We start from the raw sequence: 22,139 nt of genomic DNA on the forward strand, positions 1-22,139 counted from the left end.
GCTCAGCGTCGAGGGCGCCACGTCGGCTGGGTGTGTGCCGCCGGCAGGAGGGCGCCACACTGATATGTGTGGCGCCGATGGGAAGGGCGCCACACAAAAGGGTTAGATGGGTGAAATAGTTTCGCCGGAGGGTCGGTCTGTGCTTTTCTTTCACTTTTAGGTTATTTTTGTGCAAATCGCCAGTAGTTTCAGGCGTACATCCTCGAGGAGTAGACTTTGCCACCTCTTCTTTGCATACTTGCAGTTGAGAAAAAGGTGTCCTCCATCCTCAAAAAATCTGTGGCACACTACACATCTTGTATCAAGCTCTACTCCTCTCCTTCCCGCTCGCCCGATGTGCCTGGGTGCTGTTGACTTGGGCTGTCCTAGGATCTCATTCCGTGCTGGCCGTTAGATGTAAATGAATGAATGGTGGATTAAGAGGCTCGGGGCACAACGTCAGGGCACTGGATCTCAGTCCCTTTCCCCGACCCGGTACAGAGCTCTACCGGCGGCGATGGCGGGACGCTGATGGGCTAGGGAGGGCGTCCTTGGCACGGCGGCAGTGGGCGGCGAATTCGGGGCTCCAGACGGCGACCCAAGCACGGCAACGGCGATGTGGGCCCTCTTCCGCGAGTGGTGCAGGTTAGCACCGCGTACCATCTGCTCAGTGCTCAGGCCTATGCCGTCTCGGGCACTCCTCTCGGCTCACGCTCCTTCCTGCGCTTCGATTTGTGCTTCTATGTGGCCTTAATGACCGGTTAATCTTATGTTTCCTCGAGTTGATTAGGGTAGAACTAGAAAGTGATGATACTGGATTACATTTTTTTTTTTTTTTTTTTTTGCGAATAGGACACTGGCATTAAAAGAAACACCGAACAGTATACATTTGCATCTAACATGCTTCTTCTCATGAGAATTGTACAACTGAATCTGCTAGTTACAATTCATCTACGGTACTGCAGACTTGTTGCAGTTCTCGCTTTGACAATTTACATGAATTTTTTTTTTTTGAGTTTGTACAATTTATACATGGTTAAATTAACAATGTGTTGACCACTGAAGTTAGAGTGAATATTTACGTGTCACTTGTTCATTTCCTTGGAGTATATGTTGACTTGACCTCATGTATGTGGTGAATGTGAGCCCAATTTTTGAATTAAAACCCGACGAATGTAAGCTTTTGAATTAAGATCGGTCGGCGACCAAATGTACGGGACAATCATTCGGTCATTTAACCATGAACAAACATATCACTCTACTGCTGCTTTAGTCATCTTAAAAAATTGGTCACATAATGCCCCCTGTTAGTGGTCAAAATGTACATGACTGTCATATTACGAAACAAATTTAGACCTAGTGTCAAATAAGGAAAAATAATAATTTCCAGGGCCAAATACGGAAATCATATTTTGTTTTACCGTCAAATAAAGAATTTTATCAATACTTATATCGGAATTCTCCATATTAGAAAGGCTAGGACCGTCCACACTCCACAGAGCCGCCTCCATTCCCAAATTCTACTACTGCCTTACCACCCTGAACCCTAGATCTATCGCGGTTCCCTACCTCCAACTCCATTCCCCAGCGCCGGGGACGGCGGTGATCGATGGCCTGACTCCATATGTACCCGCCATCCATGGAGAAGGTCGCTGCAGCGTCGGCACCAGCGTCCGATGCCGATCTCATCAGCCACCTCCCCGACGCCATCCTCGGCACCATCATCTCCCTCCTCCCAACAAAGGACGGTGGCCGCACGCAGGTACTCTCTCGCCGATGGCGCCCCCTCTGGCGGTCCGCGCCTCTCAACCTTGACATCCTCACCTGGATCCCACATGTCCCCATCTCCGTCCTCGCCTCCGCCATCTCCCAAATACTATCCCAGCACCCTGGTCCCACCCGGCGATTCTCCTTCCCCTGCCGCCACCTCGGGTTCTCTGCTGAGGTGGAGAGCTGGTTCCACTCCTGGTTCCACTCCAGAGCACTAGCCAATCTCCAGGAGCTCAATATCATCTACACTGATGGAGTACTGCCACCATTCGTGCTGTGCTCTGCATCCACCCTCCTCGTTGCCAAAATCAGCTATTGTCATTTCCCCCATGAGATCGTGTCACCTATGAATTTCCCCCTCCTCAAGAATCTCTCATTGTTTAACGTTTCCATCTCGGAGGAAGTCTTCTATTTACTGATCTCTAGCTGCCATGCCTTGGAGGGTTTATTCATAAAAGGAGTTAAGTCTACGGGTTGCCTCCGTGTTAGCTCGCCGACTCTTAGGAGCATCGGTGCCTCCAGCAGCCCACATAAGATGGAAGAATTGGTCATTGAGGATGCTCCTTGCCTTGAAAGGATACTATTGCCTTACCACTTGGATCGTTTGACTATCCGGGTAGTTAGAGCACCTAAGCTCGAGATATTGGGCCCTTACTCACTGATACAGATCTTCCAGGTAGCAGATGCAACCAACATTCCGCATTCCTACATACAGATATTTAGCTTTTGATGTTCATTTTCTTTTCTTCAGGGAATGAGCCTAGTCAGCTCGGAAAACTCAATACACACCTTGAAGGTTCTGGCTCTCAAATCTTCTGGCCGTGAATTGCAAACGGTTCTTAAGTTCCTCAGGGGGTTCCCCTGTTTGGAACGGCTCTACGTCATTGTGAGAACTCATATTTGCTTGCTTATATGTATGCTTTAATTGACATCTTATCCGGTCAAGTTAGCTACAGCTGTAACATAAGCATCTTCTTTTCATTTTGCAGTTTCACAAGCACCATGGGATGGATAAGAAAGATGAGCCTCAGTATGACCCACTGCATCCAATTGAATGCCTTGAGACCCATCTGAAAAAAGTGGTGTTTAAGTCATTCGTAGGCAATGATAAACAAATTGATTTTGCGAGGTTCTTTGTTTTGAATGCAAAAGTGCTGAACAAAATTGAATTTGAAGGATACTGTCACTACAACAATCAATCAGTTGCTTATCAACACAAGCTGCTACAAGTGGAAAATAGAGCTTCTCGGGATGCTCGGATTGAATTCAAGTATACTCCGGACCCTGAGCATTACGGTCGTACTAATCTCGACAAGCATATCCATGATTTGTCGGTGGCCGACCCCTTCGACATGCTGGTTGACGCGTTGAAGATTGCACTATCATGTGCTTATTTTGTAGACAGTGGCTTGAAGATTACTTTGTCTTCGCATAAGTCTGGTCTACTCCTAGTTTATAGTTCCTCTGTAATTCCAGTATCTTACAAAGTTACCCCAGTTTAAACTGCAAACAAAATATTGGATGCATATTACTGCCGACATTCTTAGAAAGAGAGAGTTGGTAAGTGGTAGCCCCATCTGCCGATACTCCTCCTACTGTCTTATCATTTGCAATTATGGTTAGTTCTGCCTAAACTGGGCTAGAAAGACATGGCTTGTGTTGAAAACTTGAAATCTTGATTGTCTTTTCAGTTTTATACAAAAGCATGAGTTGTTTAATTGCTGATTTTTTGGTGTACATTTTGTTGTTTGCAGTACCATGCTTTATAAAAAGCATGAATCTTAACGTTAATTATCTTTACATTTTTCTCGCATTACTGCTAGAGAGATCTAGTAGTCTAGGCATCTTTATTGTTTGTGATACCATGCTTTACGGTTTTTTATTGCTGTCTATGGGGTATATTTGCTACCTTTAAGTAAAAAAGGAGAGGCTTGAGATACTGCAAGTACGGTAGTAGTTTCTATGAAATTTACTCCATTTGTTGTTTGGCATGCGTTTCCCATAGTCTGAAAGAATCTGCTAGAAGCCTTGTGTGGTGGAACACACTTGTTAAAAGATTGTAGTAGCAAATATTTCTGATATACATATACTATATTTAATAATGAATACTTGACATCTTTGAGGATGCCTTTTAGCTCCCACACTTCCCAAGATGGCTAGGAAGATAGATGCTATCATAGCATGTACCGTAGGCCCAATTCCTTTCAATTGTATATTTCAGGATTGCTATAATTAGATTCAAACCCATTGCATTGCAACAGCTAGTGCTGAGTTTCTCAAGGATTTATTTGATAACCTGTAGATTGCATTAAAATGGATTGTATACAATTAAAAACACGGTGAAATCAGAGGTTTGGTCTACTCGCAGTTATATGTCGAAGCTGCCTTTGTAAAGCGGTTGCTCGTACTGAAGACGCTTTGTCCAAACGAAATTCAAAAGGCGGTACATCTGTTCCTAAATGTTTACTCGCTATTTCATTTCATTTTATTTGGCTTGAATATATACAGCCCATAACTAATCTGTATGGAAACTGGTTGGTGAGTGGATATGAAAATGTGCCCAAGTGATGTGGAGTTCCAGCTCGTAGAGTTGTGGCGAGTGGGGTTTGCTAGAATTTATCGTTGTCATCTAAACCAGGTTATACTGATATTAAATGAAATTTCCATGGCGTGGGGAAACGGTGACTAGTGGCTTTGATGTTCCTCGTTGCACTAGCGTCAGGATACCCCGATTAGCATTGCGAGTGGCAGAAGAAGACTAGAGATTGTTGCTGCTGAGATTTGGGACAAACTTGTTAGCATGTTTTTTTTGTAATACTGCTTGGAAGTATTTTTGTTAGGTGTGGCAGTGATCCTGGTGTGTACAACTTGTTAGCATGTTTTTTTTTGTACTCACTGTTTGGAAGAAGTAGTATTTCTGAACATCTTTGTTGCTTGCAAAATCAAGCTTTTGCTAGATCATTATCACTGTCTATGGGGCACCATACATTCTTGAGTTTTGATGGATTTCCCGTATACATGACAGAATCCGAAGGAAACTTTGTGACCTGTTGTGGAGCTATGGTAAATAGGAGAAAATGTTTTACCTGTGGCATGTACAGTAGCACAAGTACACGATACTTGGCAAGTTTTACATCTTTCATGATATTATGTAATATGTACTTCGAATACTTGACAAGATGGCCATGTACGGTGGCTTGGGATAAGAACAGTACTCAGGCAAGATAGGCACAGTTCTTCAATTCATGTTCCAGCTACAATTGGAGAGAAACTCATCCAACTGTTGGCGTTCAAGGATGTAAGTTAGGGCAGGAAGAAAATGTATATGGCCCTCAAAAATAGGCTTTGCTTCTGCCGGAAATGTAACCGGCAACTAGCCCTTTTCATTTCCCTTTTGTTCTATCTTGTTCAAGCGAGCGGTCCTTGGATTTGTTATTGATTAATGACTTGGTGCATGGTATGGTTGTGTGCATCATCAACTAATAAATTTAACTTCAAGAGAAATTCGATAAAAACATGCACATTATTTGGGATTTTGATGAGGAAGAACCCTTTACTTTCTTTGTAGAATTTAGACAGTAATCTTTAATAAGATGTTTATCTTTCGATCAATTTATCATTATTTTAGATTTTTAGCACAAACAAACTTGATGGAAGATGTGTGTCTTGTTCCTATCATTTTTGGCAGATATTTTTTTCTCCATTAATGACTTTTCATCCCTATTACAAGGACAAGAGTAATCTTTTCCGTCGAGAAACACCAAAATAATTCAAAATTTATTGTTATGAGAAAGATAGGAGGTATTACTCGACAAAGTCCTAGTTTTTCCTTCTGAGCTTTAACAAACTTGTAAATAATGTGTGTGAGCGAGAACTTCGATTGGATCTCGAAAATAATTTGTAACCTTCCTATTTAAAAAATCCATGTAAATAACTCAATGATGTTTGCAGATTTGAAGTTCCATAAAAAACACAAATGACTTGTGAGCCGCGGGAAAATATAAAACCCAAAAACCTCTTCACATGCTATTTTAGCTCATCGGTTTTGCCTTTTTAACGAAAAAATTGCTGATATATGATTTACTCTAATGTCTGCACATCATATTTTTCTGGATTTGTTTGAAACTTTTTATCTCTTTTTTTAAAATTTATTTTCTGGAAAAAGAGGGAAGCAAAAATCCCTGGCTAGGGCATCTTATCAAATTTGTCCAAATTCAAAGCCCAAGAGTCAGGACTGACGACCATTCCCCAACCCCTCATCAGTGCCAGACCACTTCCCCCAAAACATTTCCGTCGTTGTGGGCGGCGGCCAACCCTAGCTCTCCATCCCGGGACGGCGACGCCGCCGGCGCCGGCGTGAGGCCGCGACCGGTGACTTGCGGCCAAATCTTCAACCCCCTCGCCATGGAGAAGGAGGCTGCAGCGCCGGACAAGGGAGAATCCAGCGGAGCCAAGGGGACGCGGGCACGGAGTGGCGACCACGACGTCACCGACGATCTCGTCAGCAGGCTCCCCGACGCCATCCTCGGCACCATCATCTCCCTCCTCCCCACCAAGGACGGCGGCCGCACACAGGCCCTCTCCCGCCGCTGGCGCCCCCTCTGGCGCTCCGCGCCCCTCAACCTCGACGTCGGCACCACCGCCGCCTCCGTCCCCCCTTCCGCCGTCTCCCAGATAATCTCCCGGCACCTCGGCCCCTCCCGCAGGTTCTCCTTCCCGGGCCTCCGCGCCGGCGAGTTCGACGCCGAGCTGGACAGCTGGTTCCACTCCCGAGCCCTCGCGAACCTCGAGGAGCTCGACATCGGCTACGCGTCCCGGACAATCAGGCCGCTGCCGCCGTTCCTGCTCCGCTCGGCGTCCACCCTCCTCGTCCTCAAGATCAACAAGTGCGATTTCTGCGACCAGATCGCGCCGGGGGGCATCACCTTCCCCCTCCTGAAGCAGCTCTCCTTGGTCCGCGTCTCGATATCGGGGGACGTCTTACATGGCCTGCTCTCCGGCTGCCCTGCCCTGGAGAGCTTGTTCATCTCGGAAGTTCGCTCCGCCCGTTCCGGCCCTGCTACCTGGCTGGGCGCTCCTCGGATCAGCAAACCGCTGCCGCTGTCCGTGCTCCGCTCCGCATCCACCATCCTCATTGCCAAGATCTGGAATTGCGATTTCTCCGATGAGACCCGGCCATGCACCATGGTTTTCCCCCTCCTCGTGCAGCTCTCCTTGATCAACGTCTCCATGTCCGGGGACGTCTTACATGGCTTGCTGTCCGGCTGCCATGCCTTGGAGACCTTATTCATGTCGAAAGTCCGTACTGCTAGTTGCCCCCATGTTAGAGCTCCGACTCTTAGGATTACTTCGCCGACTCTTAGGAGCATCTGCCTCAGCCGTAGGTCTTTTGGAATAACAGAACTGGTCATCGAGGATGCTCCTTGCCTCGGACGATTACTTATACCTTACTCTGACCAAGATGATTGTGTGACTATCCGGGTAGTTAAGGCGCCGAAACTGGAGATATTGGGCCCAATTCCGTTTAGGGCGCCTAAACACGAGGTATTGTGTGACTCACCGGACTTCTCCAAATTCAGAATCTTCCAGGTAGCAACCACAACCAGCATTCGGCATTCCCTACCCTGCATATGGATAATTAGCTTTTGATGTTCATTGTTTTTCTCTCCAGGGAATGAACCTAGTCAGCTCCGCAAACTCCATGTGCACCGTGAAGGTTTTGGCTCTCAGGTCTTCTAGCTGTGAATTGCATGCAGTTCTCAACGTCCTCAGGTGGTTCCCTTGCTTGGAAAAGCTCTTTGTCATTGTGAGTATTCATCTTTGCTTGCTTTATTTAATGTCTAATATGATTGGCATATATATTATCGAGCCTAATTAGCAACAGCTTTAACATATGCCTCTTTTGTCCGTTCTGCAGTTTTACCAACATAAGTTGAAGGAGAAGAAAATTGAGTCTCAGTATGACCAACTACTTCCAATTGAGTGCCTTCAGACTCATCTAAAAAAAGTGGTGTTTAAGTCATATGTAGGCACTGAGAGACAACAGCTTGACTTTGCCAAGTTCTTTGTTTTGAATGCAAAAGTGCTAAACAAAATGGAATTTGAAGGATATGATGACTACATCATTAGTACAGCGGCTTGTCCACATAAAATTCTACAAGTGGAAAACAGAGCTTCTCGAGATGCTGCGTTTGAGTTTGAGTTCAAGAGTAGTTCTGTTTGTTGATTGCCTTTTCAACAAATGTATCCATGCTTTTTCAGTTGCCCACCCCTTCAGACATCCATAGACAAGGTTGATACCAGAAGACTGCAGTGTTGCCTGAATAATGTATTGCGCATATGCCTGCCCTATTTATAGTCTAAATTTCCTCTGTAATCCTAGTAACTTATGAAGTACCCCTGATAATAAGAAGATATTTGTGGATGCAAAAGATGTTTGTGATAACCTCATGTTCCAAAACTCATGTTACCATGTGCAATTAATGCTTTGTTCTGATTAAGATGTGCTAGACACAGATGCCTCTGCTGGAAATTTAATTGCCTTTTCACTTATATACAAAAGCATCGGAAGTTTTAAGTGCTGAATTGATTTTCTGTGTACATAGAGTATATGTCTTTATGCTTACGAAAAGTCAAGCTGTAGGCTAGGCACTATTCTTTTCGAGCTAGGAACTAGATGTCTCTGTAATTTCTGAGGTATGCTGCCAGGTTTAAGTTTTACTAATGATTCTGTATAGTCGGGAGGTTGTCAATGCTGCTTTTGGTTTCTTAGTAGTAGATCTGTTATTAAAGTTTGAACAAACTGAGATGAAACTGATCGCATCTCAGTTGTTTTTTTCTTTTTGCCCCAGAGGTTGTATTAAGTTAGCACATGCTCTTGCAGCAAGAGGTGCTCGTTGTGGGGAGGCCTGGTCTCTTTGGCTGGAGGCGCTCCTGAACTTCGCTTGTGTCCCGGTGACCAGCGTTTCTGCTGAGTGTATTGAGTAATAGAATCATGTGTTCCAGTTAAAAAGAAAACAATTTAGGCTTCCTTGAACAGGAAGATGACTGTACTAGGCTGAGGACCTGAAAATAGTGTTGGCCTTGGCAGTGATCATGGTGTATACCACTCGTGAAATTGTTTTATGGATTACTGCCTGATATTTAGTTTTTCTTGTCACTTGATTGTTGGCAAAGTAAGTTCTGGTTGATTTTTATCACTGTCAGGTGTGACTGCCTGAAAATACTGTTCGTTGAAATTCAGCTCTTTTTCTTTCTTGCTGGATATGCATGACATTGCCATAGTCCGAAAGAATCTGCAGGAAGCCTTGTGACTTGTTGTGGATAATTGTGTCTTTGGAGCACAATTGTGATGGACCTGTTGTAAATCCTTGTTTCTGTTACTGATCTGTATTTTTTTCCATAAAGAATACTATTTGTTACGACACTATACAAGGTGACTGAAAGAAGAATTTCTAGCGTATCAAGTATGTTGGGCACAATTATTTCGATTGTAATATTTGAGGAGTTCTATAGGTGGGCACAATTATTTCGACACACACAACTATCGAGTATGCATGGCAACAGCTAGTGCTCGGGTGCTCAACGATTTGTCTGAAAAACTGGAGATTGTATCAGAATGGACAGTTTTCAGTTGAAAGCGTGATGGAATCAGTCTGAAAAACTGGAGATTGTATCAGAATGGACAGTTTTCAGTTAAAAGCGTGATGGAATCAGTGTTTCAGTTTCCTCGCGGTTCTGTGTGGAAACTACATTGGCAAAGGGATTGCTCCTGAATGCGCACTTGCTATTGTTGCCGGTGGCAGGGCAGCAGAAGACTGGATATTGTTGCGGCTGAAACCTTCAGCGAGATGTCTGGAAAGGTACCAATCGTTCCAACTGCTGTTCCCCGATCTTTCTGCTTTCGCCATGGAATTGTTCCGGAGCTTCCAATACGGCAGCAAGGCTAACATATTGGTGCGGCGAGCTGAGGATCTTCGTGCTGCCGGAGGACGGAGGAGCCTACGGCCATGCGAGTCAACTATCCAGGGTGCTATGGCTACAGGATCTTGCCTGAGTGAGAATCTTACAGACATGGTTACGCGACAGGTGGGTGTTTTTTTGTGCGTGACGGGATATTAGTCCCATACTGCTTAGGTACATGTTGTTATACCAAGATAAATAAGCCGGCCTTGGTGAAGGTACCAGCCGAGCGAGGTGGTGCCCGCTTGTGACTCCAGCCAAGGAGGGCTAAAGGGTTTGGTACGGTGAGGTTGGTGGGCTCTCGAAGCCCATGTCACTTGTTCACTTCCGCCAGTTCAGTCGAGAGGCCCGAAAAGAGATCAATGGTGGGCAGTGCTTGGTTGCGTGGGACAGCGTTTGCAAACCGCTCCGGCTCGGAGGTCTGGGGATCAAGAACTTACGGCTGTAGGGTCTCGCGCTTAGAGTGAGATGGGAGTGGCTGCAAAGGACCGACCCTACCAGGCCTTGGAAGGGTCTGCGGATGGCCAATGATCGTCAAGCGGGTGAGGTTTTCAATAGCCTTGCCACGGTTCAGGTGGGGGATGGAAGGCAAGCGCTGTTTTGGAAGGACAGATGGCTCAGCGGCCGGACAGCGGAGGAGGTGGCGCCGGCGGTCACCGCCTTGGTCACGACTAGGACAAGGAACCGCCGCTCAGTCCAGGAGGGGCTGATCAACAATGCGTGGCTGGCGGATGTGGCCACGAACCTCACAGTGGAAGGAACTGTGCAATGCATACAACTTTGGGAAGCCATTGAGGGTGTGGACCAGGAGCATACGGAGCCGGACAAGTTCAGTTGGACGGGTGCTAACAATGGGCAGTACACGGCTAAGAGCACCTACAAGATGCTTTGGCAGGGGACACACGAGTATGCTATGTACAAGCCAATATGGAGATCATATACCCCTCTCAAGTGCAAGATTTTTGGCTGGCTTGCACTGAAGCATCGACTATGGACATCTGATCGGAGACACCGGCACGGGTTGCAAGACCAAACATCGGCGTGCTTCACGTGCTTGCAAGAGGAGGATACAGTGGAGCACATACTTGTGCAATGCCCATACGCGAGGCAGACGTGGTTTGAGTGCTTCATTGCGGCCGGTCTCAACATTCGGGAGCCAACGACGGAGAGCAAGTTCGAGGATTGGTGGTCATGCGCAAGGGAGCTGGTGGCGCCGAAGAATAGGCGGGGCTTCGATACGCTCGCTCTCCTTATTGCTTGGTCTCTATGGAAGCAAAGGAATGCGCGGGCGTTTAACAACCAACAGCTGCAGCTCACCGTCCATCAGTTGGTGGAGAGGATCAAGGATGAGTTCGAGCTTTGGAGAATGGCGAGGCTAGGAGGGAGTGAGATCATGCCGCGAGAGTAGGCTTAGGCGTGCGTTGGCGTTCTGGCACATCTGTTTGCAGATGATGCTGGTTTTCTTGTATATGACTCTTTGCTACCTTCTATAAAGATTTGGTACGCCATTGGCGTACCCTCGAAAAAAAAAGTCGAGAGGCCCGACAGCACCGCGCCGGGCCAGTTGAACGCCCTTTGCTGGGTTGTGGCCCTGTGCGAGTGCCGTGGAGGCAAAACAATTAGGTTGCCTTGGTCCGGCCTCTCCGCTTAGAACACAACTACCTCCACTTGCTAACTTGTGGCCCCAGGCTGCCGGCGTCAACCTGGTAGGGCACCCCGTGCTCGATGTTTCTCGACCGGAAAGCCTTGGTCGATCGCCTGTGGGTTTCAGCGCAAACGGGTCTGTGAAAGCCCCCTGTAGGACGCTGCATCGGGGCGAGCAGCCCTTTGCGTGGAGCATCGGCTCGTCTACTAACCAAATCTACCAAACTCCTTTTTTACTTTATGGTCGTCTAATTGTTTTGTTATGCACAAGCTGACGATCTCAGCTATCTTATCTTCTCACATCCGCTCGTTTCGTGGGGTGGGTATTTAAAAGGTAGGCGCGGCGGGGGTGTGCGTTTGTGGAGGATGCTTACATCATTATTTAGTAATCATGCTGGGAAAGTATATTAGAACAAAAAGGCAGTGATCAATTACGCGGACAAATATTTAGTTTGATATAATCCCTAGTTCTTCATGCTCACTCTAATGCATACCATACTTATGTTGATCGAAGTCTATGAAATTGTGAAGTGGGGCGGCAAGATATCTGCGGGGTACTTCCTGCACAACACGTCCGGGATGCTGTCCTTACCTTCGGCCATGAAGTCGGTACTCTACTATGCCCACTATGTAATGGAATACATTAGGCGTAAATCGTGCCGCTGATGTCTTGGTTTGAGTGGTCTAAATACGGCTACAACCGATGCTATAATTGATCTATTTGGCTAGAAAACATGGCCAGTCTGGACGGACGAAATGCGTCGGGCTGCTAGGGGTACCTGCAGACGTAAACGGTCCATCGAGGTCCTAAGGTCAATTTTACATCCGCAATCCGACACAAATAAACCCGTGCAGTCACTTTTGGCGATCAAAATGCGTACTGCCGTGTTGGCCTGGGCATTCGGTTTTAACCAAAATTTCGGTTTGTTTTTTCGTTTTTTTCTAAAGTTCGGGTAATAAGAAATGATAACCTATATTATATCGGTTTTCTTGTTAACTAGTATTTCGGTTAACCAATAATTTGGTTCGGTGTTCGGTTTTTTACTGGTATGACATAGACTGACACAAAATAAAATAACGGCAGCCTACAATAGCTAGTCGTCCCGTGTTTAATGTTGAGCACGCACACACCACTGCTTGTAGAAGTAACCATAGTCAAGTACACATCGCCTAACAAAAATCAAGATGAATGCATGTGTAGCCAGAAAAGGAATGCAAGACGTGTGTGTGTGTATATACATCGCACGAGGTGCATGGGGCTGCTAGAGTGCTCAGTCGTTGAGAAAGAGATAAAGAGACCTGATAGCAATACTTTGGTATCTCGATTTTTCGGCTATTTCGGTCAATTAGGGTTCAAAACCGAATTTAAACTGATAAATTCGGTGATGTTTTTATTAGATGGGCTGCTGCCGGGCCCGCCCACGACGCTGGACCTGGACGAGCCCGTCCCTGACGGAGCCTCGTATTCCGGCGGCTATGCAAAACCATCAGCGACATCTAGTACTTCTCTAATTAATTACTGTGATTAATTAGTCCCATACCGCTTAGGGACAGGCGATCACACCAACATAAATACGCAGCCCTCCGTGGATCTACCAGCCGAGCGTGGTAGTTCTCGCTTGTCACTCCAGCTTAACGTAGGAGGGCTAAAGAGTTGGGTACGGTCTTGGTTGATGGGCTAAAAGCCCATGTCAAAGTCGCAGCGGGCCGCCGGGCCTTTGAACACCACCTGTGACTTCTGGCCCCACAGACGTAAGCAAGATATTTGTCATTTCTATTGATTGGCCAAAGGATCTCTTTACATCAAGGTTTTAAATAGCGCGCTATTTCATTTAGCGAGGACCTTCTCTAAACGCTATTTCATTTAGCGAGGACCTTCTCTAAACGCTATGCACGCTATAGCGCGTTATATATAAAATAGTGTTTTGCAAAAAGATATGCAAATGTTAAGGATTTCGGCAACTAAAAACTTGTCCAGCAGACAAATTGCATAACCAGATCGTTCAAAGTAGATTCCCAGGACCAAATTAAAGACAACATTTTTTAACACATACTAACATTATGATTTAGAGCTAAGGAGGCAACTGAATGCACTCATTCAGAATCGGAAGAACTACATATCAATAGTTCAATACATCTACACATCTACAAATCAGGATGAGGAGGAGGTTCTAGTCAGCTCTAACCTTGTGGGTGATTTTTCTAAGGCGTCTTCGACATCCGAGCCGAAGGAAGTAGCCGATAGAACTCTGTGGGGGGAAGCAATGGACGCCGACATCATGCTGGAAGAGGCAGCCACCGCCATCGCTTCCGTGCGGAACTGCTAAACTGGGATTTAGGTTAGGTTTTGCCGTATGTATACAGGCTTTAGGTATTTAGCTTTGTTGGGGAAATTGCACTTTTGGGCGGATGGGTTGGCATGCAGTTTTGGACCTTTGTTTTTTGCAACTAAACGTTTTAGCGCCGCTACGTGTTATGTGTTTTAGCGCGATTTAGCACGATTTAGCGTGTTATTTCATGTTTAGCACTGTAGCGACTATTTTCTATCAAATATAGCGTGGAGGGTCCAAATCCGCTATTGCGCGCTAAAACCGGTGAAATTACGCGCTATTTAAAACCTTGCTTTACATAGATGGTTAAAGTTAATCTACCAAACTATCTAACTCTTTTTGAGTTCGCGGTCGTGCTACGCGTTCGCGTTGGTCGAATTAGGGCCCGCCGGTCAGTGACACAGGTAAGCAAGATATTTGTTATTTCTATTGATTGGCCAAAGGACCTCTTTACATAGATGGTTAAAGTTAATCTAAACTACGACAACCGTACCTACTTGTCGTCACGCGGCCTACTACAACTAGGTTTACTCGCAATCCCGCGGCCTATTACTTGACGGCGGCGTGAGCAAAGGGGGCGGCGCCATCGTCGAAGTGCAAGAGGGTGTGGGCAGCGCGCCGCTCCCTTCGGATGCAGTTCTGCTCCCGAAGGACGCACCATCTTCCCATCGCCGGTGTTCGCCGGCCTCCGCTAGAAAGGAGTCCCAGCGGGCGTGCTGTGCAGCTGCCTCGTCCGCGGCTATGCGCGCCAGGTCCTCGCGGTAGCGGGCCCTATCCCTCGCCGTTGCCACCATCGCTTTGTCCCTCGCCATGAGGACATCCTGCAGCTCGTGGTTCTCCCGGTTGATCCGCGCATGGTCCGGCCCCGCCCACGCCACCGCCACCAGGTCAGAGCGCACGAAAGCCTGCCTCATGGCCATCACATCGCCAAGACGGCGACTGGCGTCCTCATGGAGGCTCTCGAACAACGCGAACAGCACCCCTGCCCGGTGCACACAAACACGCCCTCTTCGTCGTCGGGGAGGAAGTCGACGTCGTGCTCGTCGTCGTCGTCCATGTCGTTGATGACAGCATCCACCATGGGCGCCCCCTCGAGATCCGCCACCAGGCGCGCCCTGGCATACGCGCTCGCCGCCGCGAGCTTGCGCCTGGAGGTCGACCATGGTCCCCGCATGCACCGCCGCCTCCTTCGCCCTGGCCTCCGCTGCCTCCGCTTCCATCGCCGCCGTCTCCGCCTCCAGCTGCTAGGTCGCGTACGCGGCCGTCTGCTCCGCGTCGAACGCCTCCGTCGCGTGGACAAAGGCGAGATCAGGATCATCGGGGTAGACGCTACGGGCCATGTGAACAATGCTAGACCAGGTGCGGTCGTGCTCAGCCATGGATGATTTCTACGGTTGGGTCGGGGTGTGCCCTCCTCGACCTCCGGCGTGCACCATATATAGTCATGGTGGGGCGGGAAACGCCAGCCGCGCGCTAAGCAGCAGTGAAACGCGCCAATGTATTGGTAGCGCGCGGAAAGCACCGCCTTTGCGCGCGAACCGGTAATCACCGGCGGCAGATCTCGATGGGATGTTAACCGTCATTACCAACCTTGACGTTGTCAACCAAAAAAATATACATCGGCTCGCTGTGATATCTCCAACGCAAACGGTCACGGTGACCCTGTACAACTATTTTGTTGTCCGCCGGACGACGCAAACGGTCAATTTGGCATCCATTTTGCGTCGGCCCGCCGGAGATGCCCTTAGTGATGCAGCGTAGGATTTCAAAACCGTGGTGTATGCCACTTCACATGAGTGGCAGGCAGAGTCACACACATAAAAGAGTTCGTTTTGTGGTTAACCAAGGTACGACCACTGAATCAGGCAAGAACCTCAAGATATCGCATCCCTACTACTATTGTCGGAGCTAATGATCGTCAAATAGAAAACATACCGCATCCAACTTGTTTTGTATGGAGGCTTAGTGGTTCGCCAACCTTGATTGTTGCTTATCTGAACTCGAACACGGTGTAAACTTTAAATCTTTCCAAAAGTCAGAAGTCCTCGGGCATGAGCCAAGTTGAAATAATGTAGTCAGCGTCATCAAGTTATCGTGATTTGGAGATTGTTATAGCCGACGTGAGGTATGAAATCCTTGGTCCAGCGCCAAATACAACATGACTGCTCTGGAGGTCGCGGCCGGTGCCATGTCTCCCAGGCTATCTCCGACGACAGCGAAGACACTGAGGACATAGATGTTCTCTGTCGACCTTGGCAAGACTCAACACAAGACGAGAGCTTATTCATGTGAGCTGCCATGGCCACTTACCTTGAGATACTGTCCGTGCATTGTACACAGCTTAAACCAGGCCTATGTTCTGATATTTGTATGTGTTACTGTCTTACTGAGATGTACACAACTATGTACAAGAACATCACTTCTATCCATAAATCAATTCCATTCATGAAACACTGTTACCCCGTGACCCATGATCAGCAACTACAAAATTGATCGTCCAGGAACAAGTCGGTGTCGGTGTTTTTATAAATACGGGGCAAAATGGCAATGTAGAACTCCCAGACCACCAGATTTTTTTTTTTCAGTTGACTTGACCTACACAGACGGGTAACCTAGAGGTGTCTCCTCTTCTAGTTTCTTTCTACTACACAACCAAAGTCAAAAAGAATAGGGGGAGGGAAGGAGCACACGGTCCAAGATTCAGGAATTTCAGGAGCAACCCATGCAATCTTAATGTACAGAGGGGCAGGAGCCATAATCTATGAGGATACATCGAGATCCTTGAAGTACTCATGCTCGAGGGCAGTTCGTGCGTTGATTCTTCTGCTTGGATCTAAACAGAGCATTTTCTGCATGACGTGAGGAGAGAAGTCAGCAAGGGTATGGATACACATTAGTAGAATCATTTTTTTTAACATGATGGCAGAGAAAAGAAAGGTAGAAATAACATAATGTCACAAACAAAATATGATATATTCCAATGGTATTATGTGCATTATGCTCTGTTGCTCACCAGCATACATCATACCACAAGGTTTATACTTCACAACTTCATATGCAGTAATAGAATCATGCAACAGCCATGGTGACAATGGAATAAATTGAAATATCTACTGAAAATATGCATAGCAACCTACATAGAATTAGCAACTTCCATCCAAGAAGGCACCTAGGATCTATAAGTGTGTTTCTAACATGGCAACTTCAATTTGTACTAGAGACTGAGATTTTATTCACGTATTTGCCTGAACTTCATATGTTAAACACAACTTAGAACGCCGATGTACAGTCCCAGGACTGCAAGCTGAAACTACATTGTTCACTATGGATTATTGAAATGAAAGGGCATTGCAATATGTTATCCACCCACTAAGCAAACTGAATGCAAACATCAAGGCAATAAGCACAAATACACAATTAATGGACATTATAAAAACAAAAAAGTATTTGTTGGTCCAACTTACCGAGAGAAGATCAATTCCCAAAGGTTCGAGTGTTGGGACCACAGTTGCAAGATCCTGCAGCGAACTCCTCAAGTTAGAATCAAACTAAGACTAGTCTATGAGACAGTACCAACCAAAAACTTCAACTAGTCACGCGACTAGTTCATGAGTCTCCATGAAATGTACATAACTAATTTAATAGGAGCCAGGAGAAACTAAAGTTTGATCCCTGTCCACAGTTTCATACTCTAAACAATTTTTTCACAAGAATGAACAGGAGTCATTAATGATTTACCACGGACGGCCACTTGGGGAAAGCTGACTTGTAGTCAGGTAATGAAGCAACACCTGGCCAGGTCTCTTCATTAGGAGTGCCCATGATTCTGCATGAACGTAAAAGATATGATCAAACACACAACCCTGATTAGATGTATCCATGGAAGAGCTTCAAGCAAGACTGTACAACATTTATAAGAGAAAGACCTAAAAATCTTGAACAGTTCATCAATCTCAGAATCGCCAGGAAAAAGAGGTTTCTGGTTCACCATTTCAGCAAAAATGCAACCAACTGACCACACGTCAACAGGGGTAGAATATTGCCGTGCACCCAAAAGAATTTCAGGTGCTCTGTACCATAGTGTCACCACCTATAAAAAAAGATTCGGTTTAGATTACAATGAAACAAGTACAAAAGGAAGGACCAGAATTTGAACGTGAGAATAGCTCATTGATATGATCATTTGAATAGCAGATCCAATAAATTAAACATGGAGATATGCTGGCCTCGAATTTGGAATTCTCGAAAAGGAAACTTCATGTTTTCTTATGCTTTGCCCATAGTAACAAGCAATAATTATAACAGTGAATGCACTATCCTATGTTATGAAACTTTAGCAAATAGTGCCATAGCTTTCCTGGTTGTGCATGCACCATCCTATGTTATGGACATGTGTTGCTCTACAACTTTCCTGCTTTACTACTTGTATTTGTTCCTTTTTCTCATTCCCTTTGCAAATTCAACATTTGCCCTGTTGTGTGCAGAGGATTAGGCATGACCCATTAAAGGTGAAATGATGTGCTGAAGAAAACTTAAGCTAATAGATGTGCACCAGATGCTTTTCTGCCCTTCTCCATGCAACAACAGCTAACCGCTCTCACCAGCACTAGCCCGCAGGCCGCAACTACGTACTATTACTATCTATCACAACGCGCCTCTTGCCTTTTGTCACGAGATTTTTCATACAGGAGACTAGAGTAAAGTCATATTGGCAAGGTAGCACCATGAAAAGAGACTAACAAATTCATCCACCGCTGATTATAGAAATACTTCATAAATGTTGAAGAGGAAGGAGAGAACCAGCAGCCTTAAGATGTACCAAACAACAGTGGAAGAGACTAGAGTGAAGTCATATTGGCAAGGTAGCACCATGAAAAGAGACTATCAAACTCATCCACCGCTGATTATAGAAATACTTAATAAATGCTGAAGAGGAAGGAGAGAACCAACAATCTTAAGATGTACCAAACAACAGTGGGCCATAATCAATGAAAGACATGCAGACTCCACTGGTCATATTAGACAGATAGTAAGTAGTACACCAGCCTAAATGTGCTGGCCATACTGGATTTCAACAGGTACAAAATGGGTTTCAGACTTGAAATGAAGGAGGAATTGGTAGGTTTCAGTGGAACACTAGTCAAAACATAAGTGCATTATTTTCCCTGATAAAAGCTTAGCAGGACAATCTTCATCTGGCATACATGCACCTTAAATCACAGCAGTGTAACAGACCGTCAACATGCGAGGCTGCAAAGCATATATACCTCGTGAGTAAACGTCCGGACAGGAATGCCAAACGCCCTGGCCAATCCGAAGTCGGCGAGCTTGAGCGAGTTGGTCCGCCGGTCTATGAGCAGGTTCTGGGGCTTGAGATCCCGGTGGAGCACGCGGTGCGAGTGGCAGTACGCGATGCCCCGCAGGATCTGGTACAGGAAGGACTGCAGGCAGAGCACGAAACAGGGTTACATTTCATATTTCAGTTGGCAAACCGAAATGGAGGTGCTGTGTGAGTGAACAGTGAAGGAGAGTTGGGAATCGAAGAAGTTAAACCTTGACTATGTGGTGGTTCTTGAAGTCCGCGGAGGAGTCCATGTGCTTCTTGAGGTCGAGGTCGAGGTACTCGAAGACGAGGTATATGCACTTCTCGTTGTGCACCACGTCCTGCAGCCTGCGCGGCAGCAAAAGCAGTCAATCAGCCCATCCATCCATTCCGTTTCCGCGGCGGCCAAATCGAGCCCAAACCCCGACGAATACGGAGAGAAGGGCGACGCGGGTCGGGGTACCTGACGATGTTCCTGTGCTGCATCTCCTTGAGGAGCGAGATCTCGCGGATGGCGGTGGAGGGGACGCCCTCGTCCTCCTGCTCGAGGCGGATCTTCTTGAGCGCGATGGTCTCGTTGGTGTAGCGGTCCTTGGCCTTGTACACCACCCCGTACGTGCCCTCCCCGATCTTCTCCACCTTCTCGTACTGCGAACGAGCGACGACATTACGGCCGGCGCGCGGCGAGGGAGGAACGGAGAAGAGAGAGGAGGAAGCGGCGCGGCGATCGGAGGGGTCGCGCGGGCTCACCTGGTCCATGGCGCGGCGATCCGGCAGGCCGCGGGCGGATCGGAGCGGGGCGGCGGCCGCGGATTGGCGGCGGCGGGCGGCGGCGGAGTGGGGGATGGAGAGGGGAAGTGTGTGTGTGGACTTGAGGGCAGTTGGGTTGGGTTGTGGTCGCTGTCAGAAATTAAATCATTCGGATTTTGGACCGAGCTCGCGCGTTCGTGCTACGTGGTCTGCCAGGTCAGCCGTGGGTGCTTTCATGGACCGGCCGCCCGTGCACGAATGAATTTGCTTCGAGTTGGCATCTGCCACACTGCCACAATCTATCTATCACATTGTTAAGTTCAGCACAAAAGAATTGTTCTATTCTATGTTGCTTTTCATTGTTGTTATTCTCTAGTATGTGTTCATTGGGTTATATAAACAGGTTAAGTTTTCAAAACTGTTTAGAAAGTAGTATAGTATGTGTTAGCCTAGCGGTGGGGAGGAGTTGATGCTTTCAACATTTAGATCCTAGTCGAATCTTTGAGTGCACATATAAAATCCGGTCGTACTCGTACGGTGATCAATCATCAATGCTATTTAGTGTACTCCTTCTGGAAAAAAATATTTATTGTAATACAGTATTATCTTAAAAATCATGGAAATCTTTCTTTTATTGCCATTCACTCCCTTCCACCTATATTTAGCCATTCTAGGCATCTTCCATGCGCCACGTGTTGGGCTCTACGGTAAACCTACTTTTTGTTCAACCTACACGGCCCATTTCTTGTCTTTCAACACGTGGGATCTAGCAAGCGGGTCCTCCAAATCCCGCGAGGAGACTCGACAAAATTTCTCCATGTAGCCTACACTACCATTGGCCTCTTCAGCTGCAATTGAGAAGTACCAGTGGCCAGTAATACGTTTCAACCTACAGAGGCAACCGATTGCCATCGGCTGAAAAATGTATGTAATTACATTGTTAGTCCATGCAAAACATTCACTATAATTAGATAAGAGTATGATAATATAACATGAATGCGGCCGCTCCATTCCCCCCTCGACACCTCTCCTCTCGCTACAGTAGTTTGAGAGTCACCGCCGAAAAGCTAGGCTCCTCATGAGCCCTTTCGATCGAAATAGTCGGTCGAAGGTGGCAAAGAAGTGGCATCGGAGTAGATCTAAGTAGTAGGAGTAGTGGTAGGGCTAGGGCTTGGATTTATGCCGTAGTATGGCGTCATGGAGGGAGGTGAACCGCAGATCTCGTCGACTAGTTCCGATGTTGGCTTCTCCTTCAAGCTCTTGTTGTGGAGCTTCGTCGGTAAAAGCCGGAGGTGACGGTGAGAAAGATGGAGTTCCACGTACTCCGCCAATAAGGTCGTAGTGTTGGTCCCTATTTTGTGCTTCTACAATGGCAGCAAAGAGGCAACTCTTCTCGTTCTGGTTGGAGGAGAAGAAAGGCTCGATGGCTTGTGCGAGGTGGAGAGGGTGCTGGGAGCATGCAGAGTCTGCAAGCCCTGCAAGCAGCTTCTAAGCGATGGCGTAGGTTCGTTGCCACTATCTTCGGCCAGGGGAATGGCCCTGCTTCTCTGGAGGTCATCTTCTTGAGGTTGTTCATCCTCCTCCAGAGGATCTTGCATGGCCTCGATGCGTCTGTGCAAGTCCGAGCTTGCCCAAAGTGGTGTTGTCCTCGACAAAAAGCAAGGGTGGCCGTTTTCGGGGGCCTATCTTCATCGACGACGGCCATGCACTCTCATTTCTACGATGCCTTTTAGGGTGCTTACTGCAAAATTTGTGGATCTAGTTGTAATTTTATATTTCTTGGATGTCATTTTTGTAAAAATGTACCTACCGTCTCTTTAATGCAGATTATAGGCCCTTCGACGGGGCTCTCCCCGTTAAAATAGAAAAACAGGAATGTGCGTTGAGAAAAACATATAGTGAAAGACTACAAATGTTTGAACTTTGGCGGACTAGAAATACAACTATCCTCCTAACCATCCAATCTTATGTTGGTTCTTGACTAGAAATGTTTTCTCCATTATTAAAAAGAAACATGAATTCATATTGCGCGATCCAGCCACTATGTCTAGTTGGTCTGAGGGACCATCGGTGTTGCATTCGGAATTCACGCACATCCGCACATGACACGATCGAAGGCTCAAAGCCCACAGACCCCAGATCATCGGCGATTTTCTGCGTACGTGGCACACCCATTCCAGGGGACGGAGATAAAAACGAAAAATGAGAGCGCTAATCGCCGGCTTGCCGCTTTCCGTTTTCGAGCCTAAGCGCGGGAACGGCGGCCATTGACGCGAACTAATCAATCGCGGGGTCAGCGGGCAAGACCCTTCGCGTGTACGCCTGGTCCACCTGCGCCGCGGCGGCCCGCATCGCGCGCCCGTGCCGAGGTCCAGGAGGAC

At 47.0% G+C, this 22,139-nt stretch overlaps 3 protein-coding genes and 1 long non-coding RNA gene across 4 annotated transcripts; 3 read left to right on the forward strand and 1 right to left on the reverse strand.

Moving 5' to 3' along the window:
* The first annotated feature begins 250 nt into the window (after positions 1–250).
* LOC127310696 (uncharacterized) lies at positions 251–3,069 on the forward strand. Its single transcript, XR_011747778.1, has 3 exons — positions 251–624; positions 2,501–2,635; positions 2,739–3,069. It is a non-coding gene; the product is annotated as an uncharacterized lncRNA (long non-coding RNA).
* LOC139829851 (putative F-box/LRR-repeat protein At3g49150) lies at positions 957–2,494 on the forward strand. The gene has a single exon (XM_071822928.1). The coding sequence runs from the start codon at positions 1,604–1,606 to the stop codon at positions 2,477–2,479; it is 876 nt and encodes a 291-aa protein (XP_071679029.1). The 5' UTR covers positions 957–1,603; the 3' UTR covers positions 2,480–2,494.
* A 2,920-nt stretch (positions 3,070–5,989) lies between the features above and the next one.
* On the forward strand, positions 5,990–8,180 carry LOC127308641 (F-box/LRR-repeat protein At3g03360). Its single transcript, XM_051339509.1, has 3 exons — positions 5,990–7,338; positions 7,421–7,555; positions 7,667–8,180. Exons 1-3 carry the CDS (start codon positions 6,154–6,156, stop codon positions 7,973–7,975), a joined length of 1,629 nt encoding a protein of 542 aa, XP_051195469.1. The 5' UTR covers positions 5,990–6,153; the 3' UTR covers positions 7,976–8,180.
* A 7,994-nt stretch (positions 8,181–16,174) lies between these two features.
* Positions 16,175–19,920, reverse strand: LOC127308640 (cyclin-dependent kinase A-2). Its single transcript, XM_051339508.2, has 8 exons — positions 19,759–19,920; positions 19,472–19,656; positions 19,239–19,356; positions 18,953–19,126; positions 17,612–17,775; positions 17,424–17,511; positions 17,150–17,203; positions 16,175–16,534 (listed from the first exon to the last, which is right to left on the reverse strand). The coding sequence occupies exons 1-8, from the start codon at positions 19,765–19,767 to the stop codon at positions 16,445–16,447; spliced, it is 882 nt and encodes a 293-aa protein (XP_051195468.1). The 5' UTR covers positions 19,768–19,920; the 3' UTR covers positions 16,175–16,444.
* Between the last annotated feature and the right edge of the window lie 2,219 nt (positions 19,921–22,139).

Source organism: Lolium perenne, chromosome 6, assembly GCF_019359855.2.
Source record: "Lolium perenne isolate Kyuss_39 chromosome 6, Kyuss_2.0, whole genome shotgun sequence".
NCBI classification, from domain to species: domain Eukaryota; kingdom Viridiplantae; phylum Streptophyta; class Magnoliopsida; order Poales; family Poaceae; genus Lolium; species Lolium perenne.

What these genes read in the sequence shown, in the direction of transcription:
- LOC127308640 (XM_051339508.2), bottom strand. An exon ending in TCCGGACGTTTACTCACGAG is followed by an intron (nt 17,776 to 18,952) that starts GTATATATGCTT and finishes CTTTTTTTATAG; the next exon opens with GTGGTGACACTATGGTACAG. An exon ending in TGGGAATTGATCTTCTCTCG is followed by an intron (nt 16,535 to 17,149) that starts GTAAGTTGGACC and finishes CACGTCATGCAG; the next exon opens with AAAATGCTCTGTTTAGATCC.
- LOC139829851 (XM_071822928.1), top strand. Translation starts at nt 1,604, where the DNA reads ATGTACCCGCCATCCATGGAGAAGGTCGCTGCAGCGTCGGCACCAGCG.
- LOC127308641 (XM_051339509.1), top strand. Translation starts at nt 6,154, where the DNA reads ATGGAGAAGGAGGCTGCAGCGCCGGACAAGGGAGAATCCAGCGGAGCC. An exon ending in CCAAATTCAGAATCTTCCAG is followed by an intron (nt 7,339 to 7,420) that starts GTAGCAACCACA and finishes TTTTCTCTCCAG; the next exon opens with GGAATGAACCTAGTCAGCTC. An exon ending in TGGAAAAGCTCTTTGTCATT is followed by an intron (nt 7,556 to 7,666) that starts GTGAGTATTCAT and finishes TCCGTTCTGCAG; the next exon opens with TTTTACCAACATAAGTTGAA.